Genomic DNA, 26,337 nt, shown 5'->3' with positions numbered 1-26,337 from the left:
GGGTATGCTCACATGAAAAGGAGAGTTGATGAACAAATTAAACTGATGACCTAACTACGTCTTGTTGAACAAATTTAACTGATAACCTAGCTACGTCCTGTTGAACAAATTAAACTGATAACCTAGCTACGTCCTGTTGAACAAATTAAACTGATGACCTAGCTACGTCCTGTTGAACAAATTTAACTGATAACCTAGCTACGTCCTGTTGAACAAAATAAACTGATAACCTAGCTACGTCCTGTTGAACAAATTAAACTGATAACCTACCTACGTCCTGTTGAACAAATTAAACTGATAACCTAGCTACGTCCTGTTGAACAAATTAAACTGATAACCTAACTACGTCGTGTTGAACAAATTTAACTGATAACCTAGCTACGTCCTGTTGAACAAATTAAACTGATAACCTAGCTACGTCCTGTTGAAATTCTAAATTTTGTATTTTCAGGTTCTTAATCTCAGTAATGTAAAGAACTTAACAGACAACGCATTACACAAACTCCTGACTACACCACGAGATTCAAGACCAGGTTTGCAAATATTTACTTCTATTTTACAAAAACTCCCAACAATGAACATATAACCAACCCCGAATTACAACTACTCGAGTTGAATTAATTCTTGCCATTTAGTTCAGGTAGAAACCGACTCAAATCGGCAATCAGAATTGCCCCGACCTCCCCCCTCCCCGAAAAAAAATTTATGTACGAGAAGACATCAAATTATTTAAAATTAGAGAATTTCCTTAACATGGATGGAACGATGCATAATTACGAGTTCTTGTTCAGGATTGTTGGATAAAAAGTCCCGTCTGAAAAATCTCCGAAATGAGGGAAGATTCTTTAGCAAATCTACTCCTTTATTTCTTTTGTTGTTATTTCCGTTTACTAATCTGTTCTTTGTAACAGAATCTAGCACTGCGGAAACCCTGACCAGTATAGACTTCAGCAGCTGTAGAGATATTACGAACATGTTAGTTTAATTTTTAATCATTCTATCTTAATTTTTTTTACAATTTTAAGTTTTCACGTCACTATTGATCTTCACAAGCTGGATTCACAAAATTTTGGGTCCCTGATTCCGGATTCACGGGACAAAAAAAGCAATCAAAATATGTAAAATAATCTCTCAACTCAAAATGTTGAATATCGAGATATCTGTAAAACCCTTTGGAATCATCAATAGTTAATCGTGTGACGGCAAAAAAAGGAAGAAAGATAAGAATAATTCAGAAGTTTTTTACTGAACAAATTAATAAATTATTTTTCAAATGTTAATTTGTTGAATCTGGATTGGCATCATAACAGGATTTAGCACTGGTTTTCCATCAGGGTCAATTAAATTTATTTCAGTGGAATTGGACATTTGAAGCGTTGTGTTAATCTTGCGAGGATAGATGCATCTAATACTCAGGTATTTAAACTTCGTAAAATTGTTTTTTTTTTTTCAGAATTTTTCTTCTTCCAGTAAGAACAGTTTTCAAAGAAGTCGCTTATTTTTGTAGTTTCAGTACAAATGCGCACAGTAACAGAAGTAATAATTCTTTTGAAGGAATAAATCAATTCTGGCTTGGAACCACAAAAATATTTACGAAAAATTAACAACCTTATAATTTTTTTCCCACGCTGTGAAAATAAGGTTTTTAAACTGAAAATATAATATTTAATAAATTCTAGATCTGAACTGAAATTTTCCAGGTAAAAAGTGACGGATTATCGAAGTTTGTTCAGAACTCCAACCTCAAGCTCAAGGTGTTCGGTTCCATCATCGACAAGAAACCTGTCTCCACCAGGAAAGGACGGAAACCGTAAACTCTTGGAACCAGGAACCAGTTCTCATGTATATAAACAACTAACATTACCAGATCTCAATACAAAGAATATATGTTTAAATTATTCTATATTTAGTAAAAATCTATCGATAAAATATTCATTCTTCCAACCAATGGCATAATATGTTTTCTTGTTAATATCAAAACGTTTGATTTATCCGGAAGTCGGTGGAATTAATTCACGTAGATTTAGCTCAAATCTTTAAGTTTCTATTTTACAAACTTTTCACCAGTCTTTCATCTCTGCATGACATGTTACCTTTCATTTTGTTAAAATGTTTCAGAGAAGATGGCAACCAATGCAGCTGTTGCCCCGGGAGATTCCTCCGCTGGAGTTCCTAAGTGGGTTTACGCCCTGGCTATTGGAGTACCGGTTACAGCTGCTCTAGCCTATATACTGTTTGGACCTGGAGAAGATGGAAAGAAGAAAAAGAAACCTGAAGCTGTCAGCTCCAGCAGTAGTACTCCTGTAAAAAAAGATAAAGTAACGATAGAAGATGTCGAAGAGGTTCCAACTGATCCATTAGAACGTGCTGTTGCCGCTAAAAACAGAGGTATGAATCTAAGTTAAATTGCGAAATTATCAATCCTTATTTTCACGAAACATTTAACTGTGGCCTTCCACAATTGATATCTTTCTAAAGAAGTATATTTATTTTAAAGACACATGATAAAAATTCAACAAAGAATTCACTTCCGTTCAAGTAATATATTCACTATTTCAGGGAACAAATATTTCCGAGGTGGGAAATACGAGCAAGCTATTAAATGTTACACTGAAGCTATAGAAACCTGCCCTGTTGAGAAACAGATGGAATTATCAACATTTTATCAGAACAGAGCAGCTGCATACGATCAACTGGAGGTTAGTGTAATGTTCCTCAGTTAACATTTTTAACCTATTCATTTTACTAAAAAGTACATCTTTTACATTCATTTTATTCATATTTGATTCTGTAGACGTAATAAAAGAGTGGCAACGGTACCCCTTTAACTTTTATCTCCATCGGTCCGCCAGTCTAAGTACCGACAACTTAAAGTAAGCGATGTAAACGATTTTTAGCTAGAACAATATCCTTGATCTGATAAAAGAATAAAGAGTACCGTTATAAATCGGACATGGTACTCAATTAATGGAGGATTACTAAAATTTCGTCTACATTCCCCTTAAGAATTTTTAACTGCAGGACCTAGATAATGTAATGACTGACTGTAACAGTGCTCTGAACCTGAACAATAAGTACGTCAAGGCTCTGGATAGAAGAGCAAAGACACTAAGAAAGCAGGCAATGAAGATTGAAGACTTTCAGATACAGGTACACAAACCTTTCAGATACATGTACACCAACCTTTCAGATACATGTACACAAACCTTTCAGATACATGTACACAAACCTTTCAGATATATGTACACAAACCTTCCAGATAAAGGTACTCAAACCTTTAAGATACATGTACACAAACCTTTCAGATACATGTACACAAACCTTTCAGATACATGGATACAAACCTTTCAGATACATGTACACAAACCTTTCAGATACATGGACACAAACCTTTCAGATACATGTACACAAACCTTTCAGATATATGTACACGAACCTTTCAGATACAGGTACTCAAACCTTTAAGATACATGTACACAAACCTTTAAAATACAGATACACAAACCTTTCAGATTCATGGACACAAACCTTTCAGATACAGATACACAAACCTTTCAGATACATGTACACAAACCTTTCAGATACATGTACACAAACATTTCAGATAGATACACAAACCTTTCAGATTCATGGACACAAACCTTTCAGATTCATGGACACAAACCTTTCAGATACATGTACACAAACCTTTCAGATACAGATACACAATCCTTTCAGATACATGTACACAAACATTTCAGATACATGTACACAAACCTTTCAGATACATTAATCTCCAATCCAACCTTAACGATTAATCTCTAATCCAACCTTAACGATTAATTTTCAATCCAACCCTAACGATTAATCTTCAATCCAACCCTAACGATTAAACTCCAATCCAACCCTGACGATTAATCTCTATTCCAACCCTAACGATTAATCTCTAATCCAACTCTGACGATTTATCTCTAATCCAACCCTGACGATTAATCTCCAACCCTGACGATTAATCTCTAATCCAACCCTGACGATTAATCTCCAACCCTGACGATTAATTTCTAATCCAACCCTGACGATTAATTTCTAATCCAACCCTGACGATTAATCTCCAATCCAATCCTGACGATTAATCTCCAATCCAATCCTGACGATTAATCTCCAATCAAATCCTGACTATTATTCTCCAATTGTATTAATAGGTTGATAAATTGAAACAATGTGTTGAAGATATAACATCTGTTTGTTTACTTGAAGGATTCCAGAAGCAGGAACATCTTGTTATGGTGAGAATATTTTACAACAAAAAATAAGTCCATAATAAGGTTGTTTAATATCTAATTCTTGTGTTTTATTTTCAGGTTGATCAGGTTCTCCGGGAGCTGGGTAGAGCTGAGGCTGCTTTAGCCTCCAAACAGAGAGATCCTGTTCTAACCTCAAAACATTTTATTACACAGTACTTCTCGTCATTCTCAAATGATCCTATTCTCCATCCCGTGGGACAGGTTAGAGATTGTCATGTTTAGTATCCGTTCTACCTAAACTAAGATCCTGAAATCTTCCAATGAAAACACAGATTCAGATCAAGAACTAAACTCAACTTCTTTCTTTTCACAAACTTTTAAAAGTTTAGTTTTACAGCTGTTTGTGCATCACTCTTGTTAAAAAAATTCTTATCGCACAAATTTTTTTAGAGTATTGGAGAGGGAAAATATTTGTTATATGATGGTGGGATGTTCCGTGAAAATTAAATTTTATTTCTGAACGCTAATTTTGATTATAAATCGTTAGATCATTCTCCAAAATTGTCTTAATTTGAAATTCGCAAGTAAGTTAGCATGACACGAATTGTTTCCATGAGAAACCCTGCATTCTAGAGGTGTTTATTGTTTAACATAATTCTCGGAGCTGTAAACCTGATTCAAGACGTAATAAACATACTTCTCTAGAACTGATAAACATACTTCTTGAAGTGTAAAACAAACTCATAGAAATGTTAACCTATTTCTAGAAGTGTTAACCTTACTTCAAGATTTGTTTCTTTCAATTTCTAGAAATGTTTAACATACTTCTAGAATGCTTCTCGAAATGGTAAACCTGATTCAAAAGTGAAAAACATACTTCTAGAAAAATTTTGGACATACTTTTTTATATGTCAACTGTAAGTGTGAAACATACTTCTCAAAGTGTAAAAAATACTTCTAGAAATGTTTAGCCTACTAATATTTTCTATTTAAGGATGAAGAAAATAATGAGAATGAAACCGGAGATTCTACTTCACACGGGTACATCAGGTAAACACTGAGCAATGAACATTGAGCATGGTTTAAGACTAGAGAACCAGAAATGGTTCTGTTCCGGGCGGACTGCCAGCAGTAATTATCATACCTGGATAATCGAGACATTATCCCTGCAAATGTTTGGTCGGGCAGGGCACCATCCCTAACTTGACGTGGTTTTCCTTGATTATTAATAATGGTAATACGACTTAATAATATAAGCTACTAGCAATGAATTTCGCAATCTGTAACTAACAGGGTGTTTCAGTATGACCACATGACTCATATTTGGTCGTGTCCTGGAACCTTAATTTAAACTCCTCATTTAACAACTAACTAATAGGTGTTTAGCCTGAAAAAAATATATTAAGCACGAACTTGAAACTCCGCGCTGTAAATTCAATTTCTCACAATATTGATTTTATTTGACGAGTAAATCCGATTGTTTCCAGTAAGGGAGTAGGGTAGAGGGTTGAGCAGGGATTTATGGTAGTTTAGAAGAGGATAGAGGGGGATATAGGGAATACCATACTAAGAGAATTATACGTACTAATTAATTAATATGCCATAGTAATTAAAAAAAACTATTTATTCTAGAGCGAAGAAGCTGTTTAATGAAAAGAAATATAATGATATTATTGAGGAGTGTTCAAAAGAAATTGATTCCAATGGAGAACATTCACATAAAGCCAGGTATCATCTTTCGCCCATTTGGGACCTCCGCTGCATCCCCCCCCCCCCTAACCTAACCTAAAATGAAATATGTAATAGTTTAATCCTGCATGGGGTACTCGGGAAAAGCCACAGAGTATGGTTAATGGGTTTCGTAAAGTAAACTTGCGCTTGTAAAATTCTATTTTCAGATTATTACGCGGAACCTTTTACATTCTCATGAAGTTGCAATCCAAGGCAATGGAAGATTTCTCCTGCCTCGTGGAGGATCCCCTCACTGACGTCAAGGTCAAGGTCAACGCACTTATCAAGCGCGCCAGTTTATACATTCAGCAGTGCAAGGATCCCAAGAAGGACCCGGAGTTAAGTTTTGCAGATTTTGCTCTGGCAGCGGAGTTGGATCCAGAGAATGCAGATATTTATCATCACAGGTTAGATTCACCACCCCCTTTAGTTTGTTTTACTAACATATGGCAGTTTAATCGGCGAATTAATGTCTTGAATTAAGTAAGGGGTTGTTTAGCTTATTTATTACTGTGTGGAGAATAAACGAAAACTCGCCAGTTTTTCAACCCTTTTCTTTTTATCCGAAAGCTAGAACTAGATTTTTTTTAAAGTTTGTGCAATGAACAAAACTTCCTAATCAAATCAAATCAAACTTCCCAAATGAATTTAGCAAACATCATACATGTGAACTTGACACTTACTTAAACAACATTTAGCCTTAGTCTTAATGATTGACGATAATAAATCGATCCAGTGCAATACAGGAGAAGAAAGTTTAAAACCGTGCTTAAGTTCAAAACCTAGTTTTAGTAACTCTTCTTGTGCCGAGTGCAAATATCAATGAACGAAACTATTTCCGACTTATGATTAAGCACGACGAGAACTACAAATAACACTATTTACTTCTTGTCTAAAATTAAAACTGTGAGTGATCGTTTGTTTTCAATTAAAACCCTAACCATTTTCGCACATATTAGGAATTTGGACGCGTTTTGGAACATAGCCCAACTTTTGAACCAATCCATAATTTGGAAATATTCAACAATTTAGAACAAAACGCAGTTTCATAATTTACAGAATACGGAGAGTTCAGTTGATATAATTTTTTCTCCATTTTCAATAAAAAATTACCCAAATTTCTGTTTAATTTAATTGTAAGAACAATTAAATATTAATATAAGGAGTTTTCAATATTTTAAGTCGTTATATTTTGAAATATTATTTTTTACGTATTTATTGTTTCATTATTTAAACTCTACTGTTTGCAAAAGACGTGTTTTATTACCAGATTGTGTAAATGCTTGAAAATATTATTAATTCAAATCTGTTAGATATCTCAAAATCGGAACATGTTCCAAAACGTGTTTTGCGTCCAAAATTTTCATTTGCTTCACAAATGTGACAAGTTCTAAAATGAAATCAAATATCATCAAAAATTGTAATATATTTATCTGTATGGGTTTATTACTTAAATTTTTGTTATAAAAATTTAGCCTCAACTATTCTGAATTAAAGTATGCAGACGGTTTTTTCTTCTCTGACAAATTTAAAAATGTAACAAATAAAAAAGATAACTTTGCTCATTTGGCCCAAACCTGACACTCAGTGTCAGGTTTTGACAAATCACGGTTTGGAACTTTCTTCACCTGTAATATGGCCCACTTTGTTCAATCAATCTGAAACCCATTGTAAACCAAACAATTAAAAAAGTAAGCACTGGAAAGAATTGGACCTCTGAACACAGAGCCAGCAATCCCTTTTTTGATTTGATTTGATTTGATTTGATTTGATTTGATTTGATTTGATTTGATTTGATTTGATTTGATTTGATTTGATTTGATTTGATTTGATTTGATTACCTATTCAGGGGCCAGGTCCATCTTCTGATTGATGATATAAACAAGGCTATTGTGGACTTTAACCGATCTGTTTCTCTCAACCCAACCTTTACTATTGCATATGCACAGAAACTATTCACGGACTACAGGAACATTCAAAATCTATGCATTACATTCAATTTTAGCTTTTAATGGGCGATTTTCAAGCCGCAATTTTTTATGCTAATTTTTACTTCATTAATCAAGGTTTCGAGGATTTGTAAGTTTAAATCGACGGATTCAAAAGCTCTGAATAAAATAGGATCAAAAAAATTAAAATTTGGGTTTGGAACGATGTGTGAATTGGCACATATGAGGTTGATTTTTTTTAATGTTTGATATATTCTCAACTTTATATCTGAAAATTTGGGAAACTTTTTTATTTTGAATTTGTTCTCAGAGCAGCATCAATGATTGGAGATAGTTCGAAGGTAAAATTAAGAATATTTGCTTATAAACTAACTAAAAAGTTGCTTTTTAATCGCGCATTTGTTTGATCATTTTATCCTTTAAACCTTTTGTGCCCTTATTCTAATATCAATACTCTACAATAGAAATAATAAAAATCAATTTTTGATTATATATATATATATTACTTTATATATACCCCCTTAAAAAATAACTTTTGTTGATTTATTTCTACATATTCTTTGTTTACTTTTACTAATGTAATAATAGCTAGCTAGAAGTAGTTAAACTACGTTGACTTAATTAAAAAAAACTTCTCTTAGACCTGAACCGGCCGCACTAATAAAAAAGTATTTTATTTTTAACGTGTTGCTTCTACTTATCACTATTCATTATATCTGGTCTTCAGATTCAATCCGAGTTTTAGAAAACTATTAAAAAGTTACCCATTAATCTTCAAATTAGTACAACTCAATTTCAGATCAAAAACTACCTTAAAATTATTTTCATTTTTTACTTATTAATATGTCTTAGGTGAACCAGATTCTGTCTGAATTTGAGAAAACTATTGAAAAGTTTCCTGACTGTGTAGAAACCTACGCATTATCAGCTCAGGTTCTGAACGACCAGCAGGAGTTTGCCAGAGCAGACGAACTTTATAAGAAGGCGATGACGAAAGATCCTCAAAATGCTAACCTTTTGGTCCACAGGTATACAACTCAAAAAACTGACAAGGGACTGAAACAAGTAAAATTCTATTTAATTCTTGACTTTGTGCTGCAAGTGTTTCCATATTTTTATTAAAGCTGGGCTTTTGATTTTGGTATTTGTGCTGTAATGGTTCCCCAATCCCCATATATGCAGTTGATTTGATTTGGATTTGTAAAATAACCATCAGAAACGCAAAAATATTCACAATATTTAGTTGCAAGTGAAAGATTCTGCATAGTGAACTCCATAACCATGAAGTTCCTGGAATCTGTTGAAAAATAAACATCAGTATTGTTGTTGTTAAGGGGTTTGTTAGCTCTCCAGTCCACAGGAGATGTTGAGTCAGCAGTGAAGTTGATGCAGGAAGCTGTCGACCTGGATGAGAAATGTGAATTTGCTTATGAAACCTTGGGAACAATAGGTAAGGCAGTTTACATAAAATTATCCCCCCACCCCCCATCATTTCAACTATTTGGAAATTTTACAGAATTTTTTTTCAGAAGTTCAACGTGGCAACTTGAGAAAGGCGATCGAGTTGTTCGACAAAGCTATTCCTTTGGCCAACACTGAACTGGAAATGGCTCATTTGTTCGGGTTGAGAGACGCATCCATGGCTCAGATTACAGTTAGTGCCAAGTTTGGTATAACCCTCCCTGTTATGGGTGTTTAATCTGCCATAGACAAATTACGGTGATCAGATGTTTAAGAAATATTGTTTGCATTTCTAGTCGTGAGCCTACTAATACCAGCGACAAGCATGTTACGTTGAGCTTATTAATAAATATATTTTGGTCTCTCTTCAGCCTTTTTCATTGTTAATCATGCTCTTCACTGCGTTTAAAATTATTATGCAAGTACGTTTTATAAAATTCCGTCTCAGAAATTATTTTTTTCAAAATGTTTATTTTACAAACAAGTTTTCCATCAGGTTTTTAAATAAACAACTCAAATACAAACTTGTTGTACCTGAGTTGTAAACAGTACACACAAAGTGTAAAATTGTACTTTTACAGTGTATTAAATTATTATGCAAGTACGTTTTATAAAATTCCGTCTCAGAAATTATTTTTTTCAAAATGTTTATTTTACAAACAAGTTTTCCATCAGGTTTTTAAATAAACAACTCAAATACAAATTTGTTGTACCTGAGTTGTAAACAGTACACACAAAGTGTAAAATTTTACTTTTACAGTGTATTAAATTATTATGCAAGTGGTTAATCACAGAAATATGGGAAATAAAGTGAACGGTAAAAACTAAAATTATCGAGGAACTTCCTGCCTGTACATATACATTGAAAATTGGGAAGATATAAAACTGAGATCACTGTACAGTGCATTCTTTCGTAAATGCTGAAAAAAATAGTAAAAATTGTATCTGTAGGATGACTTAACGAAGAAAGTAAAAAAAATTCTCAAAACTGGGAATAAAGGTCAGCAGAACATCCTAGGCTACCAGTTAAACCTTGTTTGAGATCGTTATTTTGAATATTCCGTACAGGGCGCGACGCGTTGTAGAGTGCAAAAATCTGTGACCACAGAGAAAAATTTTGCCACTCCTGACCAAATGACACAAGTAAAAGAGTCTTAAGTGGCCACATCATATGATATGCTAGACTTATCAAAAGTCGGTTTTTCCCTTATAACTACAAAGAAATCCTGACTATTTCGATTCAGCCGATTCAGCTCGCATATATTTTATGAATACTTAATAGATTAAAGTCCAATTTAACACAATTTATTCAATGTCTCTAAGAACCTACAAATTTGACTATTTCATATAATTTGTACAATAAAAAAATTCTTTTACAGGAAAATGGTTTTTCCTACAAAAAAAAATATAACAATTTTTTTCCAGAATAAAATGAATAAAATTTTAATCTTAATCTTACTAAAATAAATCCAAGTGGAAATTTGAACTTGTGTTATTCTACAGGAGTAGGAGAACTTCTCCCCCAGAACCTCATGCACTCTTCAACAGTTTCTCTCTCCTTATAGCAGAGAACCTGGATCCGACCTTCAGTATTCTTCTTCACTCCGTACACAGGGCTAGCTCGGATAGAATTAAACCTGTAAACACAAGATATTATATATATGCAAGAGATATATGACTATTTGTAAACAACAACCTGCAGTACATTGACATTGTGTAGGCCCCTGTATCATGAATAGCTATAATATCTCCTATCTCAGGCCTAGGTACAGATACTTCCTTTGCAAGGTAGTCTCCCTGAAACAATTGAAACAAATATTTACATTATTATCATGAGAACTTTGTATTTATTATTTTCAACCTGAAAGCACATTGGACCCCCAACATCCACCATTATTTCGTCACCTTCCTTCTTCACACCTTCAGCAGTGAACAGTGTAAATCTAGTAGAATAATGGTTTCATGGATAACCTGTGTACGGGATTTACTATGGAATAGAGGGTTTGTCACAAACTCAAATTTTCTAATCTTTTTATCTTTCCAACCTGATGTAAACCTAGTTTAATTCATAGTTTGAAATATCTAAGGTCTACCACATTGGGTTACAAAGATTTTAGGATAAGAAAATCAGAGTTTGCGGCAAAGACTCAATTTCTTCTACAGGTGTATAGTGTATACACTGTACAGTATATTTCTATATATTACAAGATAATCAATCAATTAGGATGGATATTTTGGAGTTATCCCATAAATAGACTCGGCGTGACTTCTGCCTGGCTTTGTAATCATAAAATCATGTACACAGTAGTACTTAATAAAAATGAATATTTGGATTTTTATTTGAAATTTGAAATTCTATAATTTTATTATTTACTTGTTAAAACAATTCGCACAGAAATAGACATTTAAATCATAAATGTTTTAATGTGAAAGGTGTCATCGGAAGAAAAATTCTTGTTACCTCTTTATTCACTCTACCCATATATTTTTGATAATTGACCACTGTGATCTACTATAAGGTATTAACACAAAATAGTGCTCTAGTTTATCAATGGTTTTGAGTTTTTCTCTTTCCTAATAGGCTGTCACCTGTGTCTCCAGATGTGCGGAAGGTATGCTTCCCTGGGGAACTGATTTGTCCCAAGATGAGTTAGGATTATAGGGTTCTGATCTTTTATCCAATCCTAAAAACAATCTTGAGTTAAATCCAATCATAAAACCATCACTAGTTTAATGTATTCCTAGAACAATCTCTAGTTTAATCTATTCCTAGAACAATCTCTTGGTAGTTTATCTATCTATGAAACCTGGTAACGGTTTGTTCTGTAAGATCTGCAGATTTTTAATTGAACTAGAAGGACTATTTGTTCTGTAAGATATGCATAATTTTCCATCTTAGAAACTAACTAGAGGGACAATTTCTTCTAAAAGATCTGTTCATTTGTCTATCTTTTAAACTAGTTAATTGGAAAATTTGTTCTGTAGGATATTTTTCATCTATGAAACTAACCTTCTCTTCAAGTTTTCTTCTGTATTGAATATAAAACTCCTCTGGTTCTTCTGACTCTGTATGTTTATTCATCTATGAAACTAACCTTCTCTTCTGGTTTCCTTAGACCAATCCCTTTATCCTTTACTTTAGTCCTTTCCATATCCTTTACTTTAAACCTTTCACCTATCCCTTACTCTTGTCCTTCCCATACCCTTTACTCTAGACCTTTCCCTTTCAGGAGTTTTACAACAAAACAGAACTCCCAAAGCATAAGGACTAAAAGAATTAGCAAGAAAAAAGTTTTTAAAAAAGGGTAGCAGTCTCCTCTGGTTCTGCTGACTCTGTATATTTATTCATGTTGAAACTCCAAGCTGTAGAGTGGAGCCTAAAGCTTTCCCTAACACTCATGATTTGATTTGATTTGATTTGGTAAAACTAACCTCTTATACTTTCCTTCTGTTTTGAAAATACTGAAATTTCTTTGGTTCTGCTGACTCTGTATATTTATTCATGTATAAAACTAACCTTCTCTTATACTTTCCTTCTGTTTTGAATATACTGATGAGGGTTTGTCACAAACTAAAATTTTCTCATCTTTTTTATGTTTCCAACCTGATGTAAACCTTAGATATTTTAAACTTAGATTAATTCATAGTTTGAAATATCTAAGGTCTAGCACATTGGGTTACAAAGATTTTAGGATAAGAAAATCAGAGTTTGCGGCTAAGACTCAATTTCTATACAGTATATTTCTATATATTACAAGATAATAAATCAATTAGGATGGATATTTTGGGGTTATCCCATAAATAGACTCGGCGTGACTTCTGCCTGGCTTTGTAATCATAAAATCATGTACACAGTTGTACTTAATAAATGAATACATGTATTTGGATTTTTATTTGGAATTTGAAATTCTAAAATTTTATTATTTACTTGTTTAAACAATTCGCACAGAAATAGACATTTAAATCATAAATGTTCTATTGTAAAACTGTGTCATCGGAAGAAAAATTCTTGATACCTCTTTACTCACTCTACCCATATATTTTTGATAATTGACCACTGCATCTACTATAAGGTATTAACACAATTAACAATGGTTTTAAGTTTTTCTCTTTCCTAATACCTGTGTCTCCAGATGTGCGGAAGGTATGCTTCCCTGGGGAACTGATTTGTCCCAAGATGAGTTAGGATTATAGGGTTCTGATCTTTTATCCAATCCTAAAAACAATCTCTGTTAAATCCAATCATAAAACCATTACTAGTTTAATCTATTCTTAGAGCAATCTCTTTTTTAATCTAATCCTAGAACAAACTCTAGTTTAATCTAATCCTGGAACAATCTCTAGCTTTATCTAATCCTAGAACAATCTCTAGTTTTATCTAATCCTAGAACAATCTCTTTTTTAATCTAATCCTAGAACAAACCCTAGTTTAATCTAATCCTGGAACAATCTCTAGCTTTATCTAATCCTGGACCAATCACTAGTTTTACTAAATACTGGAAAAATGTTTACCTTGACGTTCTCTACCCTAGTGAAACTAGTTCCTGCCTTCAGAAACAAGGATCTCCCCATCTCTGTAACAACCTTGTACTTCCCACTGAAGAGCACTGGAACCTGAGAATTAATCAATTTTAAAGACTTTGTCTTCAAGACTTAGATGAACCTTCAACAATTAGACGGGTTGTCAACAAAATCCTAGGTAATGTCATAACCTTAGATTAAAGACTAATATCATCGATTAAAACAGTATCTATTAATTAATAAATATAAATTAATTAATCCTTTTTATTAATTTTCAAGGGCGTAGAATTCGGTTACTTTTTTCTTCAAAGGAAAACATTTTCTTGCCGATTTTGTTCCAGAAATCTATGATCGAGTTGCTTTAAGAACATCCGTGATCGTCTGGATCTTGATGACATTCGGTAGTTTATCTATCTATGAAACCTGGTAACGGTCTGTTCTGTGAGTTCTGTAGATTTTTTTATTTAACTAGAGGAACGATTTGTTCTGTAAGATCGGTAAATTTGTCTATCTTTTCAACTAGTTAATTGGAAAAATTGTTCTGAAAGATCTGTATATTTATTCATCTATGAAACTAACCTTTTCTTCTTGCTTCCTTAGACCAATCCCTTTATCCTTTTCTTTAGTCCTTTCCATATCCTTTACTTTAGACCTTTTCCCTTATCCTTTACTCTTGTCCTTTCCATACCCTTTACTTCGGACCTTTCCCTTTATTCTTTACTCTAGTCCTTTCCAATCTCTTAAAACTAAACCTTAACCCTAAATGAAAGTTCAGGAGTTTTACAACAAAACACTCCCAAAGCATAAGGACTAAAAGAATTAGCAAGAAAAAAGTTTTTTAAAAAGGGTAGCAGTCTCTTCTGGTTCTGCTGACTCTGTATATTTATTCATCTATGAAACTAACCTTCTCTTTTAGTTTCCTTCTGTTTTGAATATACTGGAACTCCTCTGGTTCTGCTGACTCAGTATATTTATTCATCTATGAAACTAAACTAACCTTCTCTTCAAGTTTCCTTCTGTTTTGAATATACTGGAACTCCTTTGGTTCTGCTCACTCAGTATATTTATTCATCTATGAAACTAAACTAACCTTCTCTTCAAGTTTCCTTCTGTATTGAATATACTGGAACTCCTCTGGTTCTGCTGACTCTGTNTGGATAATCCTCCTCCGATATCTACTGTTGTAATCTGTCCTGGACAAACCTTCTCAATATTTGTCAGGAAATCCATCAAAACATTTGCTCCTTAAGTAAAAAATCGGACGTTTTTCTTGGACAATAAAAATAATATTTTAATTTATTAAATCATACCTTTACCCCTCTCCCCCAACTATGAATCGGTAAAGCATTTTAAAACATTAAGTTTGGAAATTTTGATGCATTATCTAAATGATAGGCTAGCTCCAAAAAATGTGCCGAATAGTTCCACATTGGCAAATCACCCTGTTTTGGCCTGACCCGGGTGTTATCCCTTCAAAGGATGAGACTGTAAGGACGACTTAAACCTCTTCCAATATGACGATCCCAAGTTCAAATTAATTCTTCTACCTTGAATGTGGTCTTTAAATGGCTTATTTAATAATTTGGCAAAACAAATGTTCTTGTCACAGGAAATCATTAATATAAGGAAAAAGACCGTATAAATTCCGTACAGTCGTCTCTGCAGTCTCTTCCTTAGTGGGTAACCCTGTATCATATGCTTACTGTATTCATGTATGAAATGTACATTTAAATTATTTTACCATCAACAAATTTTGTGAGTGGAACCCCCTGGCTTCCAACATGAATATGAACTGCAGTTAACCAAGGATTGTTCTGGTACAAGGAGAGGATTCTCTCACACGTATCCTTCGTCAAGGGGAGACCAAACTTTGATTGTGGAGTAGCTGTTGATATCATTGCAATATTCCCGGCTCCAACCACAGGGTTGATCCTTAAACCAATCACAGGGACAGTTCCCGGGTAGGTTTTTAAATATTCTCCAACTAGAAGAGACTTTGTGGGATTAGGGTCAGGAGATATAGGACACAAGATTTATTGATTAAATTGAGATTTGTGTTAGTCATAACTGGGGTTGTTAATCGTTTTAGTTCGTATTCTAAAATATTATTTAAAAATTTAATATTTCAAAACATATATATTCTGTAAATAATAAAACTTAGCAATATTTTCATTCTAGAGAAATAAAGGAAAAACAAACCAAAAACTATCGGTTTAACAATTTAGTTTAGGGTTCTTCTTTTCCATATAAAATTTGGCCTAGTGTAAAAACAAAAGCAAATGTTAAAATAAACAATTTTGAAATTTATAAAATTACTTTTTGTAGAATCTTATAAAAGTCCCAACAACCTGAAAAACGAACCAACTTATTGCACATTACTAATCTTAATCATTCAATCATTCAAGATCAAGGTTGATTTAAGAACGTTCAAGATGATCAGAAAAAGATATTTCGCATTATCAAATATCAATTCTGATTTAGCTTCGTCTTGGAGTACAGGCTATAATTTGGGCAGATTACTGAATATATTCCGAATGAGGTGCAATGTTTCGATGTTGATGGTTCGATTGATCAAGACTACTCTTAAACCTTGAGAGAAACTAACCTTGAGAAACTTCTTGTTCATTATCAAGATTAATATAAAACCCGTTGTTTATTGCAGTTTCCAATTCCTTGATAGTTTTTACAGGAGAATCATAAACTATTTGGTTCGCAGGGAAACCTATAAAATACTGTTTATAATACAACATATTATCATGATTTTAAATGTTACTAAAAAGAACTTGTATGTTCCAATGTTTCTTCATTCAAAAAGATTGATGCCAAATTAACAACGGTTCTCTTTCGGGTAATATCGTCGTTTTTTGCCGTAAAGAAGAGACAAGCTCTGGCAATCTTCGTTTTTGTCTTTCCTCTTTAAATCCGCCAATTTTTATAGGAAAAACATAATTGAAAACTTTAATATTTTCTTTATATTATTATTTGCGTCTTGACAAATTTTTTAAAGATAGCTTTCTGAATTGTGAAGGCAACCCTTTAAATGTAGGGTCACTTAAAATTTCGCCGCTAGCCCCTCCAGTAAAAAAGTAACAATTTATAAATAACCTATTGCTAATGAATGAAGTGCTTCTTGAAGACTTGCACATTCTGCCCCTAGATTCTTCTCAAGCCCAAGTTTCATTATACATCTATATATAATATATATGATTTATGTCAAGAAAAGGAAAAAAATTGAAATTCTATTTTAAAAATTTGTACACTTTAATATTAATCTTTCATGAAAAAAAAACTTTTATCAAAAATATTTACATGATTTATGTCATTTTTCTCATACATTTTTGGATAAGATTTATAAAATTTTCAAAATTCGAAAATAAATCTTAGTCTTTATCATACAAAAGGTACTCAAATCCTAATATTTAAACACATTTTTTTACCTCAAAGGGTTGGCTTTAACAGCCATGGCATGGTAGAAGAAAGGTTCAGGAAATGCGGATTTTAAAGAATCTACCCGACCATGGAAGTAATCAACATCAAACACATCCTTAAGACGTAGAAAATACCCAAAATTCTAAGATTTTTTAGAAATTTTCCCAACATTCTCACTGTGCCACTTTAAATCAAAAAATGATCAAAAGTACAATTCTAAAGATAAACCAAGATTTTTTTTTTTTTTATTACCAGAGATGGTTGTTCATCGTTGATGAGATTCAATTCTACGACACGTTGCAGTATATCCTCCATATTTTATTCAGTAGTTTTCTGATCAGTTTTCTGGAAAGTAGTTATTAATAATTTCTTTATTTTGAACGCTGATCTTGATATCCGATATTGGCAATTTTTGAGGATCAATGCTGTATCCCTCGATTGAAGCTATCCATTCAGGGTATCGGAGAGGAATTAAATTCATCCGTATATCTTCAAAAAGTGGAGATCAATACTTGTTCCCGAGATTCACAATAGTTCTGACTTCTGGAAAATTAGGTCAAAATTCATAGTTTTGGTCGTGTCTTGAGTCGTCATCACAAACTAAATGAATTGTTCCATTTGAAGAATATTTTCCATTTATACTTCATTTTCCTCTCTGCTTAATATAGAAATAAAATTTATCAGTGAAAAACAGCGGACTCGCCAACTCGCGTTTTTTGTTGATGTTTCTCTTATAATCAGAGAATTCAAAAAGGAGTTACTTTAATCCGTTGATAAACAAGGTATGCGGATTAGTGCTCTCAGATGAAGTGATCAACAATACAAAAGATCTGACTTCCGCACAGTTGCCCAATAGTGAATAGAAACTAGATTAGAATCTTTAAAAATTTTACATCAGCTGAAAACTTGTTTATATTAAGAGACATCTAGACTTTGAACACACAGACTGCTTATTTGAAAATTAACGCCATGCATGCGTTTGTTTGTTACATTTCCACAAAATTTAAATCGTGTAAAAACTTGTTATTTATGGTTTGAGCGATTAATAAATTGGTTTAAACTGCTTATTTGTTCCAAACCGAGATTTGGCCCATTTCCTAAACTTAAATAAATAAATCTCCTTTTGCATTTATAGTTAATAATTTAATAATGACAATTTTTGTACAAGTCATGAAATGTTGGTTATAAATCTTGTTTCGACTTTCCTTATTTCTTCAAAGTTCACAAACCTACGATGCAGTTCAATATAGAATCAATTAAGAGGTTTAAAGTGACTGCAGACATAATTTCAATTCTGATTCAAAGCTTTTTCTGATCATGTATTGCATTAAATATCCATGTTTTCCATTTTGAAAACTGATATGTTCATGTGTGGCATCTCTACAAAAGTGACTTGTGCATTTTTTGCTTGAAAAACGATGGAGAAATGAAGGTTTCAAAGATACATCGGATATGCCACTCTATAAATGGAGGGTCACTTGAAATTATGCATGTATTACATTAAATATAAAAAGTTTCAATAAAAAAGCTTTTATCAAAACTGCCTTCAGTGTATATATAAATTTGATATCACTTGTAATAAATCCTATGAAAATATAGATACATCTTTTAAGAAACGTTTTCTCTATTTTTCACCCCTTCACACCACAGTATTAAGAGGATTGCCTGACGAGTCCAGTTAAGAAAATTACATAATTAATTTGTAAACACTTGCAATATGGAAGTGTGTATATGATAAATAGTTTACCTTCACATGGTTAACACATGTATCAATATTTTTTCAAAAAAAGGGGGGTTTTAAGGGAGGCACAATGTTAGAAAAGTAATGTAACACTGGTTTGGAACTAATATCCCCTGAACTGGAACTGACACTGCGTCTTAGTTTGGCTCGCCATGTGTTCTCATTTGTTCATAAACAATGTGTCTCAAAAATTTCAACTTTTAACAAGAGACAATCATTAATATGCACCTTACACGTATACACACAAACATTTTATTAAATTGACAACTTTGTAACTTATAAAATAAACACAAGAAAGTTTCAAATGTAGAAAATTTTGTCTGGACTGTGCAAACGCTAGATCCCCTGCTGAATAGAATAAAATTGAAGAAAATACGGGTTAGATTTAACAAATATATTTAATTGGATTTATAAAATATATATATAAATTCATCCAATAGAGACGGAGACTTGGTCAAATAATGTTCTTTGGTAGATCAACCAATATTAAATATATAACTTAACAACTGATTGCGCGGCAAAGTATGTTGACGACAGTAAACATGTTCTCTTACAGACACTACTGTGACATAGTTACATAATATCAGATAAGATTAACTACGGCATATTTTGATATTTTACTCAATTTGTTATTGAAAACAACTTGGATAGTGCCACTGCAATTAATGGACCGAGTTGAAGAAATATAATTAATTTAAATTAAGTAATTTCAAGCGACACTCATTTTCTTATTTCAATAGTGGGTTCTCTTGAAGTGACCTACAGATTTTTGCTGGATAAACAAAGAGGGAACTTGTAAGACTTTCTTAAGTTAGAAAAACGAAGATATCATCCTCATTTTTACTCAAATCGTTTTAATCGGGTGAACACTTCTTAAAATTAATAAGTCAGTCGAAATTACTTTAAAAGTCCCATTAAATTTGATGCTGAATGTTCTAGTTTATTGATTGTTTAAACTTATTAAGGCCGGAACAACACAAGATTAAAATTAAAAATCCAATATTTTTAAACCGTCCCACAATCGAGGTTAAATATAAATATTTCTTAAAGATTCTAGAATCAATGTACAGATTGTGCAGATTGTACAACTAAAAATATTTAAGTCAAATTCAAATTTTTATCTGATGAAAATTTAAAAAGTAAGAACTTTGTTTAGAAAAAAATAAACACAATTCGACGAGCCTTTCATTGAAATAGATTAAATGTTTAAAAAATTGGATACAAAAATTTAAATCGGAATAACCGCTCGAAATGAATGACGAAAATGACGTTCCAAAATTCACCTTTTTTACTTGAAATAATATATTTACGATGGATTTTGGTGTATGGAATTTTATAACTAATTAAATATTAACATATTTGTGAGTGGTAACCCGTGATCTTAAGGAAACTAAGAGTTCATGTTAGAAGAAATATTTTTAAAAATATGCATGTACAGTTAAACTTTTGTGATTGACTTTTGCACATTTCACAGTTCAACTTTTGTACACTACACAGTCCAGCTTTTGTACACTGCGCAGTCCAGCTTTTGTACACTGCACAGTCCAACTTTTGTACACTACACAGTTCAGCTTTTGTACACTACAGGCTATTGTGAAGTCGACATCGCGGAGTTATAAATTACAGTTTTATGACGCATTCTATTTTGTTCTCAACCTGTTGACACATTAACTATGAATCAGAGAAATGAATCTGATTAAAAACTATTCTCTCTCCAGAGAGAAACTTTCCGTCCGAGGTCATAAACTTGGTTTCTCCGGTTTCAATAAACTTGGATTCAGAAATCCTTTCAGGGACGATAAACTTCTCCTCCAGGGCCTTAGAATCCGCGGTTAGGACGATATACTCTGGGATAGTGATACCCTTGGTGCTCTGCCACCTCGGAGCTGTTTTATCCATACCAGGCTCCTTATTGTGCACAACCATGTGACGTTTTAATTTCCAATTTTTTTCAAACTTTTTCCCGCAAGTTTCACAAACCTTGGTTAGTTTCTTTTCTCTTTCAATGGCACGGATGTCGTCGGGTAAGTGGATTTTCATGTGCACTTTTAAATCGTCTTTTCGTTTAAACTTTGCGGCACACTCATCACAAACAAAGTTTTTATCCTCTGAATGTACAAGCATATGACTCCGCAGTTTCGCTTCAACGTAGAAGGCTTTCGGACATTGCGAACATTGAAAGTTTCCCGGGATACCAAGATGCGCTTTCTGATGCCGCTGAAAATTGTTTAGGTAGTTACTGGAGTAGTTGCACTGGTCGCAGTGGTACTTTCTCACGTTCTTGTGCATCTCAATGATATGCTGGTCCAGCAGTTTCTTGTTCGAGGTTGAAAACTCCTGGCAGTGGGAGCAGGAGTGATGTCTCCGTCCTTCTCCTCCTATACCGTGCTCGGTTCTCAAGTGTATCTTCATATCGTTCTGTTTGTTCGCCTGATATTCACATTGTGCACAAGAGTACTTGTTTTGCCTAAGATGTTTGTTTTTGTTATGTATTTGAAGTTTAGTTTTCGAAGATGCAGAGTAATGGCATACTTCACACCTGAACACTTTTCCATCAGTCTCCATCTCCTGAAAACCAGAAAACAAATATTATTTTAAAATATACATGGAATGTTTATTTCGCTGAGAATAGAAATTTGGTCTGAAAACATTTCCTTATTTACTTATTAAAGGCTCAATGTCTTGACAGAAAGAAGCAAATGTTGCTATACGATTATTACGATTGTCTCAACTGTTACCTTGTTTAGTCGAGGTTTTCGTCTTTTCTTCTGTTTTGGAGAATATTCTTCCTCCTCTTCCTCCTCCTCCTCCTCCTCTTCCAGATCTTTCAATTCCATTTCCGGCATATCTTCACTAAACAGAGTTTTCAACTTTATCGGTTTAGTCTCCCATTGAAAATGTTAAATTATTATAATCATTATATTTTAAATTGTAAGTACTTTATATTTCCGATCAGTGCTTAGGATCCATTTAATTTTGATCCAGATACGGATCCTGGATCCGCAAAAGAAAAAAAAATTTATCCGGATCTAGGCCATGATCATTTCATTAAGATTTACTGATGTGTTAAACAAAAGAAGTTTCAAATTATTTGATTTCTCTTTGCGCTTATTTTTATGCCAAAACTTGATTAAAAATATTATCTCCCTGTTCAAATTTGGTTGATATTTTACCCCTTGGATCCGGGTCCGTGAATCCGCATATTTTTGCGGTTCAGGAAGCTAAAATCTTTCGGATTCACTGATCCGGATTCTAAGCATTGCCGATAAAAACTTTTTTTACTTACTCTCCGCAAATATCAGGTTTTATCACCATCCTTGCTTCTTCTTTATGCTGGGGGACTAGGATGAGCTGCGGTGCTTGCTCCGGTTTCCGTTTTCTTTTTAATTTAGGTTTATTCCGGGTACAGAGTAGAGTATACCAGGGTTCAATGGAACCAGATGCATAAGTTTCCAGTAGCGCAAGAAGTATCTGAGAAAAGAGAAATCAGTAAAAAGATAGAGAGATTGATCTGCAAACATAATCCAAGTGGAGTTCACAGACAATGATTCAACAACTTCATCATAAAGTCAGTTAGAATTTCAAACTTTAATTTTAACCACTCGTAACTTTAAATTTAAAAAAAACTTTATAAACGTCGACATTTACAGAACAGAATAAAAAATACTTTTAAAGGGGAAAGGGATGAAGATTGGAATTATCCAATCCGATTCTTTAAACATAAAAAAGAGGATTTTAGAAATATTAATAAAATTCCTCAAAATATTACAGAAATTAAGAACAGACCTCGTCGATTGAACAGTCTGGAAACAGGACGGTTTGTGGTTCCTCCTCTGGTATGAATCCTATTTCATACTGAAAGAAGAATCTGGCAAGGACTGCTGAATGTGCCGGGATACTCCCATCCTGTCAATAATTTAACTTTAGCCAACTTTATTCTCTATTGATAAAAAAGACGATTTTTCAGAAGATAAGCCAACATGTTTTTTTTTAATGTTCCAATACAATAACAAAAGCAGTTAAGCAACTTCAAAGAAGGGAAACATTTGGAACTTGGGAACCAGGGGAACATCAAAACTGTGATATAGCAATATTGGACTAACCTTGCAAATAATGATTAAATCTGTATACATATTCTTCTCTCTAAACTCCCAGAAGGTTTTATTCATATCCTGGAAGTGTCTTTCCTGAGCCACCATGTGCATGGTGACATCAACCACCTCGGTCTCCCCCAACCCGTCCATCTGGATCATTCTTCTGAAACTACGTTTTATTGACAAATATACAGCTTTATATAATCATAATAATTAAATATAAATATTTCATAATCTATAAATTATTTTGAGAACTAATTTGCTCAATGCATCATTTTTTAGAGAAAAATTTCCAATAAATTAAACCAATGAGAATTCCTATTTCTATGAGAATTATACATGTAAGAATAATCTTGTTGGAGATCACGTTCAGATACATCTTTCGGAGAATTTTTTTACTCCGTCCCAGCTCAATATCCGTCTCAACCAGTCTAGTTCGGGTTCTCTCCAAGGATTCTCGTTGTGTTCCCAGATCATCAATTATTCCTTCTCCTATTTGCTCCGTCTCAATAGCTACTTGTTGAGACCTCTTGATACTTTCGCTAGTTCTTTCCAAGGTTCTGACTCCGTTGATCACTTTCTCTCTCAACCCGTCTCCGACAACACGACCCTGTTCTGACGTTTCTCCGGACCCGTAAGTACTCCTGGAGACTGATCTGTATGAGGATTTGAGCAGTGCAAACCTTGACCTAAAGGATCGAACGGAGGCAATCATCTCTGCTCTGAATTGCAGTGGAGCACTGCGCGCCTCCAAATCCATTTCATCCATTAATTTTTCTCCGTCTTCCAAACATTTTTCACATACCTAAAAAATTAAAAAAAGTAGATGGAAAATGTCAAGAAATACAAAATCTTAAAAGAATTGTTTATGATTTCAACATCTCACCTGTATATTTCTTTTCTTTGCTTCTCCCTGACTAGTTCCAAGGCTCCGGATTCCTGAGCTCAGGTTCTCTAGCTGAGTCTCCAACTCATCCTGAGCAAACTCAAACTTTTCGCTCGACATGGTCGGAGAAGCGGATTCCACCACTCATATAATTTAGTGCAATCCCATTCCACACCTTTCCCGCAACAAAAAAAGAAAGTCTCTAGACACCCATATTCTCTGAAAGTATCACAGGGTCATACATATTACAAAAACAAAAACAAGAAAAAATGCACCAAAAGAAAATGATGCTTAACAAATTATCTTTCAGGTTAAATATAAAATCCTAAATATTATATATCACAGTCATTGAGATTTAATTTAGAAATGAATTGCTTGTGAGATAAATAGATGAGAGCTAGGATTCTAGTTCGTGGATTAAATGCTCAGAAAACAGGAAATATTCACATGTTTCTCAAGGAAGAGAGATTTGTTCTCAGAGAAGAGAACACGGAAGAATACAAAGTTCGGATAAGCGTCTCAATGGAGTTCTAGTCTGGCATTGGCTTGGAAAAAATATCATAAGGTTGGTTTATCAGCTTGCTCCACCTCTCTTTTATATACTGAGTAGAGGATAGGATAGGGTTGGTTTATCAGCTTAATCCATCTCTCTTTTATATATGGAGAAGAGGTTAGGATAGGGTTTAATAAGACGATGATATTCGAGGATTTCGAGCTGGAGAGAGATATAAAGAACTTGGACATTGTCAGCAGTAGTCCTGAATATAAAATATCATTAAAATCTGCAGACATGGTCAGCAGTAGTCCTGAATATAAAATATCATTAAAATCTGCAGACGGGGTTAGCAGTAGTCCTGATTATAAATATCATTAAATTCTGCAGACATGGTCAGCAGTAGTCCTGAATATAAAATATCATTAAATTCTGCAGACATAGTCAGCAGTAGTCCTGATTATAAATGTCATTAAATTCTGCAGACATGGTCAGCAGTAGTCCTGATTATAAATATCATTAAATTCTGCGGACATGGCCAGCAGTAGTCCTGATTATAAATATCATTAAATTCTGTAGACATGGTCAGCAGTAGTCCTGATTATAAATATCATTTAATTCTGCAAACATGGTCAGCAGTAGTCCTGATTATAAATATCATTAAATTCTGCAGACATGGTCAGCAGTAGTCCTGATTATGAATATCATTAGTCTGCAGACATGGTCAGCAGTAGTCCTGCTTATAAATGTCATTAAATTCTGCAGACATGGTCAGCATTAGTCCTGATTATAAATGTCATTAAATTCTGCAGACATGGTCAGCAGTAGTCCTGATTATAAATGTCATTAAATTCTGCAGACAGGGTTAGCAGTAGTCCTGAATATAAATATCATTAAATTCTGCAGACATGGTCAGCAGTAGTCCTGATTATAAATATCATTAAATTCTGCGGACATGGTCAGCAGTAGTCCTGAATATAAAATATCATTAAAATCTACAGACATGGGCAGCAGTAGTCCTGAATATAAATATCATTAAATTCTGCAGACATGATCAGCAGTAGTCCTGAATATAAAATATCATTAAATTCTGCAGACAGGGTTAGCAGTAGTCCTGAATATAAAATATCATTAAAATCTACAGACATGGTCAGCAGTAGTCCTGATTATAAATATCATTAAATTCTGCAGACATGGTCAGCAGTAGTCCTGATTATAAATGTCATTAAATTCTGCGGACAAAATCGCGGAACCACACACATCCGTATACGCGATAACACCAGATTGATCATATTTTTTAGCATTTGAGGAAACTAAAAATTATGTAAACTGAACTATGGGAATAAAAAATAATTGTAAAAGGAGAAAGACGATCTTACCTCTAGTTGATGTGAAGACGATAATACCGACGACTATGAAGGATATCTGCTGAGACCAGAGTGTTACATCAACCTCCAGTCCGAACCAGTTTACCAATATATCAAACGTTTTCGTGATCGGGTCAACCTGACAAATCAATTATTGTAGATTTGATTTTATCATTTTTTTTACAATTTTGCTTTAAAAAAGTAATTTCGTTTGAATTATAGAAAATCCTACCTTCCCAACCCTGTCGAAGACTATATTGATGGTTGAGATGAATATTTTCCAGATACAGTAAACGGAGAAGAAGTATCCAAGAATATTAAAATATTTGCCCTGGAAGGTTCGAGACCATTCTATCCGGGTTCTCATGTTCTGTAGATCATGTGCCTAGGGAAAGGTATATAAGGTTGATTTTAAATAAATCCAATTTTCAATACCCCCCCC

General features: G+C 33.5%; 5 protein-coding genes and 1 long non-coding RNA gene across 6 annotated transcripts in view; 2 read left to right on the top strand and 4 right to left on the bottom strand.

Moving 5' to 3' along the window:
- The first annotated feature begins 424 nt into the window (after positions 1-424).
- On the top strand, positions 425-827 carry LOC111703948 (uncharacterized). Its single transcript, XR_002765717.1, has 2 exons — positions 425-533; positions 792-827. It is a non-coding gene; the product is annotated as an uncharacterized LOC111703948 (long non-coding RNA).
- Positions 828-879: 52 nt separating this feature from the next.
- LOC111703877 (mitochondrial import receptor subunit TOM70) lies at positions 880-9,734 on the top strand. The gene is made up of 15 exons (XM_023475959.1): positions 880-975; positions 1,356-1,416; positions 1,701-2,388; positions 2,560-2,699; positions 3,022-3,150; positions 4,182-4,265; positions 4,341-4,484; positions 5,218-5,273; positions 5,856-5,951; positions 6,122-6,361; positions 7,804-7,923; positions 8,214-8,244; positions 8,756-8,931; positions 9,238-9,353; positions 9,433-9,734. The coding sequence occupies exons 3-15, from the start codon at positions 2,124-2,126 to the stop codon at positions 9,600-9,602; spliced, it is 1,767 nt and encodes a 588-aa protein (XP_023331727.1). The 5' UTR covers positions 880-975; positions 1,356-1,416; positions 1,701-2,123; the 3' UTR covers positions 9,603-9,734.
- Positions 9,735-10,653: 919 nt separating this feature from the next.
- Positions 10,654-17,689, bottom strand: LOC111703928 (diaminopimelate decarboxylase-like). The gene is given in 12 exon segments (XM_023476027.1): positions 10,654-11,001; positions 11,061-11,161; positions 11,226-11,307; positions 13,486-13,580; positions 13,877-13,978; positions 14,976-15,039; positions 15,042-15,129; positions 15,627-15,869; positions 16,491-16,607; positions 16,991-17,073; positions 17,323-17,429; positions 17,567-17,689. Coding segments are annotated over 12 exon segments (1,290 nt in total). The 5' UTR covers positions 17,630-17,689; the 3' UTR covers positions 10,654-10,856.
- Positions 17,690-20,632: 2,943 nt separating this feature from the next.
- Positions 20,633-23,323, bottom strand: LOC111703884 (zinc finger protein 91-like). Its single transcript, XM_023475971.1, has 5 exons — positions 23,159-23,323; positions 22,842-22,961; positions 22,342-22,526; positions 21,794-21,908; positions 20,633-21,623 (listed from the first exon to the last, which is right to left on the bottom strand). Exons 1-5 carry the CDS (start codon positions 23,306-23,308, stop codon positions 20,727-20,729), a joined length of 1,467 nt encoding a protein of 488 aa, XP_023331739.1. The 5' UTR covers positions 23,309-23,323; the 3' UTR covers positions 20,633-20,726.
- On the bottom strand, positions 23,311-24,252 carry LOC111703912 (vesicle transport through interaction with t-SNAREs homolog 1B-like). The gene is made up of 2 exons (XM_023476003.1): positions 24,036-24,252; positions 23,311-23,954 (listed from the first exon to the last, which is right to left on the bottom strand). The coding sequence occupies exons 1-2, from the start codon at positions 24,153-24,155 to the stop codon at positions 23,421-23,423; spliced, it is 654 nt and encodes a 217-aa protein (XP_023331771.1). The 5' UTR covers positions 24,156-24,252; the 3' UTR covers positions 23,311-23,420.
- A 341-nt stretch (positions 24,253-24,593) lies between these two features.
- Positions 24,594-26,337, bottom strand: part of LOC111704070 (Golgi pH regulator) — a 10,941-nt gene continuing 9,197 nt past the window's right edge. Inside the window, exons 10-12 of the mRNA XM_023476213.1 lie at positions 26,128-26,280; positions 25,908-26,034; positions 24,594-24,793 (exon numbers count right to left, since the gene is read on the bottom strand). Of these exons, the coding sequence (XP_023331981.1) occupies positions 24,594-24,793; positions 25,908-26,034; positions 26,128-26,280 (480 nt within the window). The remainder of the gene's footprint in view (positions 24,794-25,907; positions 26,035-26,127; positions 26,281-26,337) is intronic.

This window comes from Eurytemora carolleeae, unplaced genomic scaffold, assembly GCF_000591075.1.
Source record: "Eurytemora carolleeae unplaced genomic scaffold, Eaff_2.0 scaffold73, whole genome shotgun sequence".
In the NCBI taxonomy this organism is placed as follows: Eukaryota; Metazoa; Arthropoda; class Copepoda; order Calanoida; family Temoridae; genus Eurytemora; species Eurytemora carolleeae.
This window is presented reverse-complemented; position numbering and strand designations above follow the sequence as displayed.

Excerpts from the sequence above, each read along its gene's own strand:
- LOC111703877 (XM_023475959.1), top strand. The coding sequence starts at position 2,124 with ATGGCAACCAATGCAGCTGTTGCCCCGGGAGATTCCTCCGCTGGAGTT. Across the intron at positions 4,485-5,217 it reads TTCTCCATCCCGTGGGACAG|GATGAAGAAAATAATGAGAA; the intron begins GTTAGAGATTGT and ends TTTCTATTTAAG. Across the intron at positions 5,952-6,121 it reads GAACATTCACATAAAGCCAG|ATTATTACGCGGAACCTTTT; the intron begins GTATCATCTTTC and ends TTCTATTTTCAG.
- LOC111703884 (XM_023475971.1), bottom strand. The coding sequence starts at position 23,308 with ATGATCCAGATGGACGGGTTGGGGGAGACCGAGGTGGTTGATGTCACC. Across the intron at positions 22,962-23,158 it reads ATTTAATCATTATTTGCAAG|GATGGGAGTATCCCGGCACA; the intron begins GTTAGTCCAATA and ends AATTATTGACAG. Across the intron at positions 21,909-22,341 it reads AAACCTGATATTTGCGGAGA|TGAAGATATGCCGGAAATGG; the intron begins GTAAGTAAAAAA and ends AACTCTGTTTAG.
- LOC111703912 (XM_023476003.1), bottom strand. The coding sequence starts at position 24,155 with ATGTCGAGCGAAAAGTTTGAGTTTGCTCAGGATGAGTTGGAGACTCAG. Across the intron at positions 23,955-24,035 it reads CAAAGAAAAGAAATATACAG|GTATGTGAAAAATGTTTGGA; the intron begins GTGAGATGTTGA and ends TTAATTTTTTAG.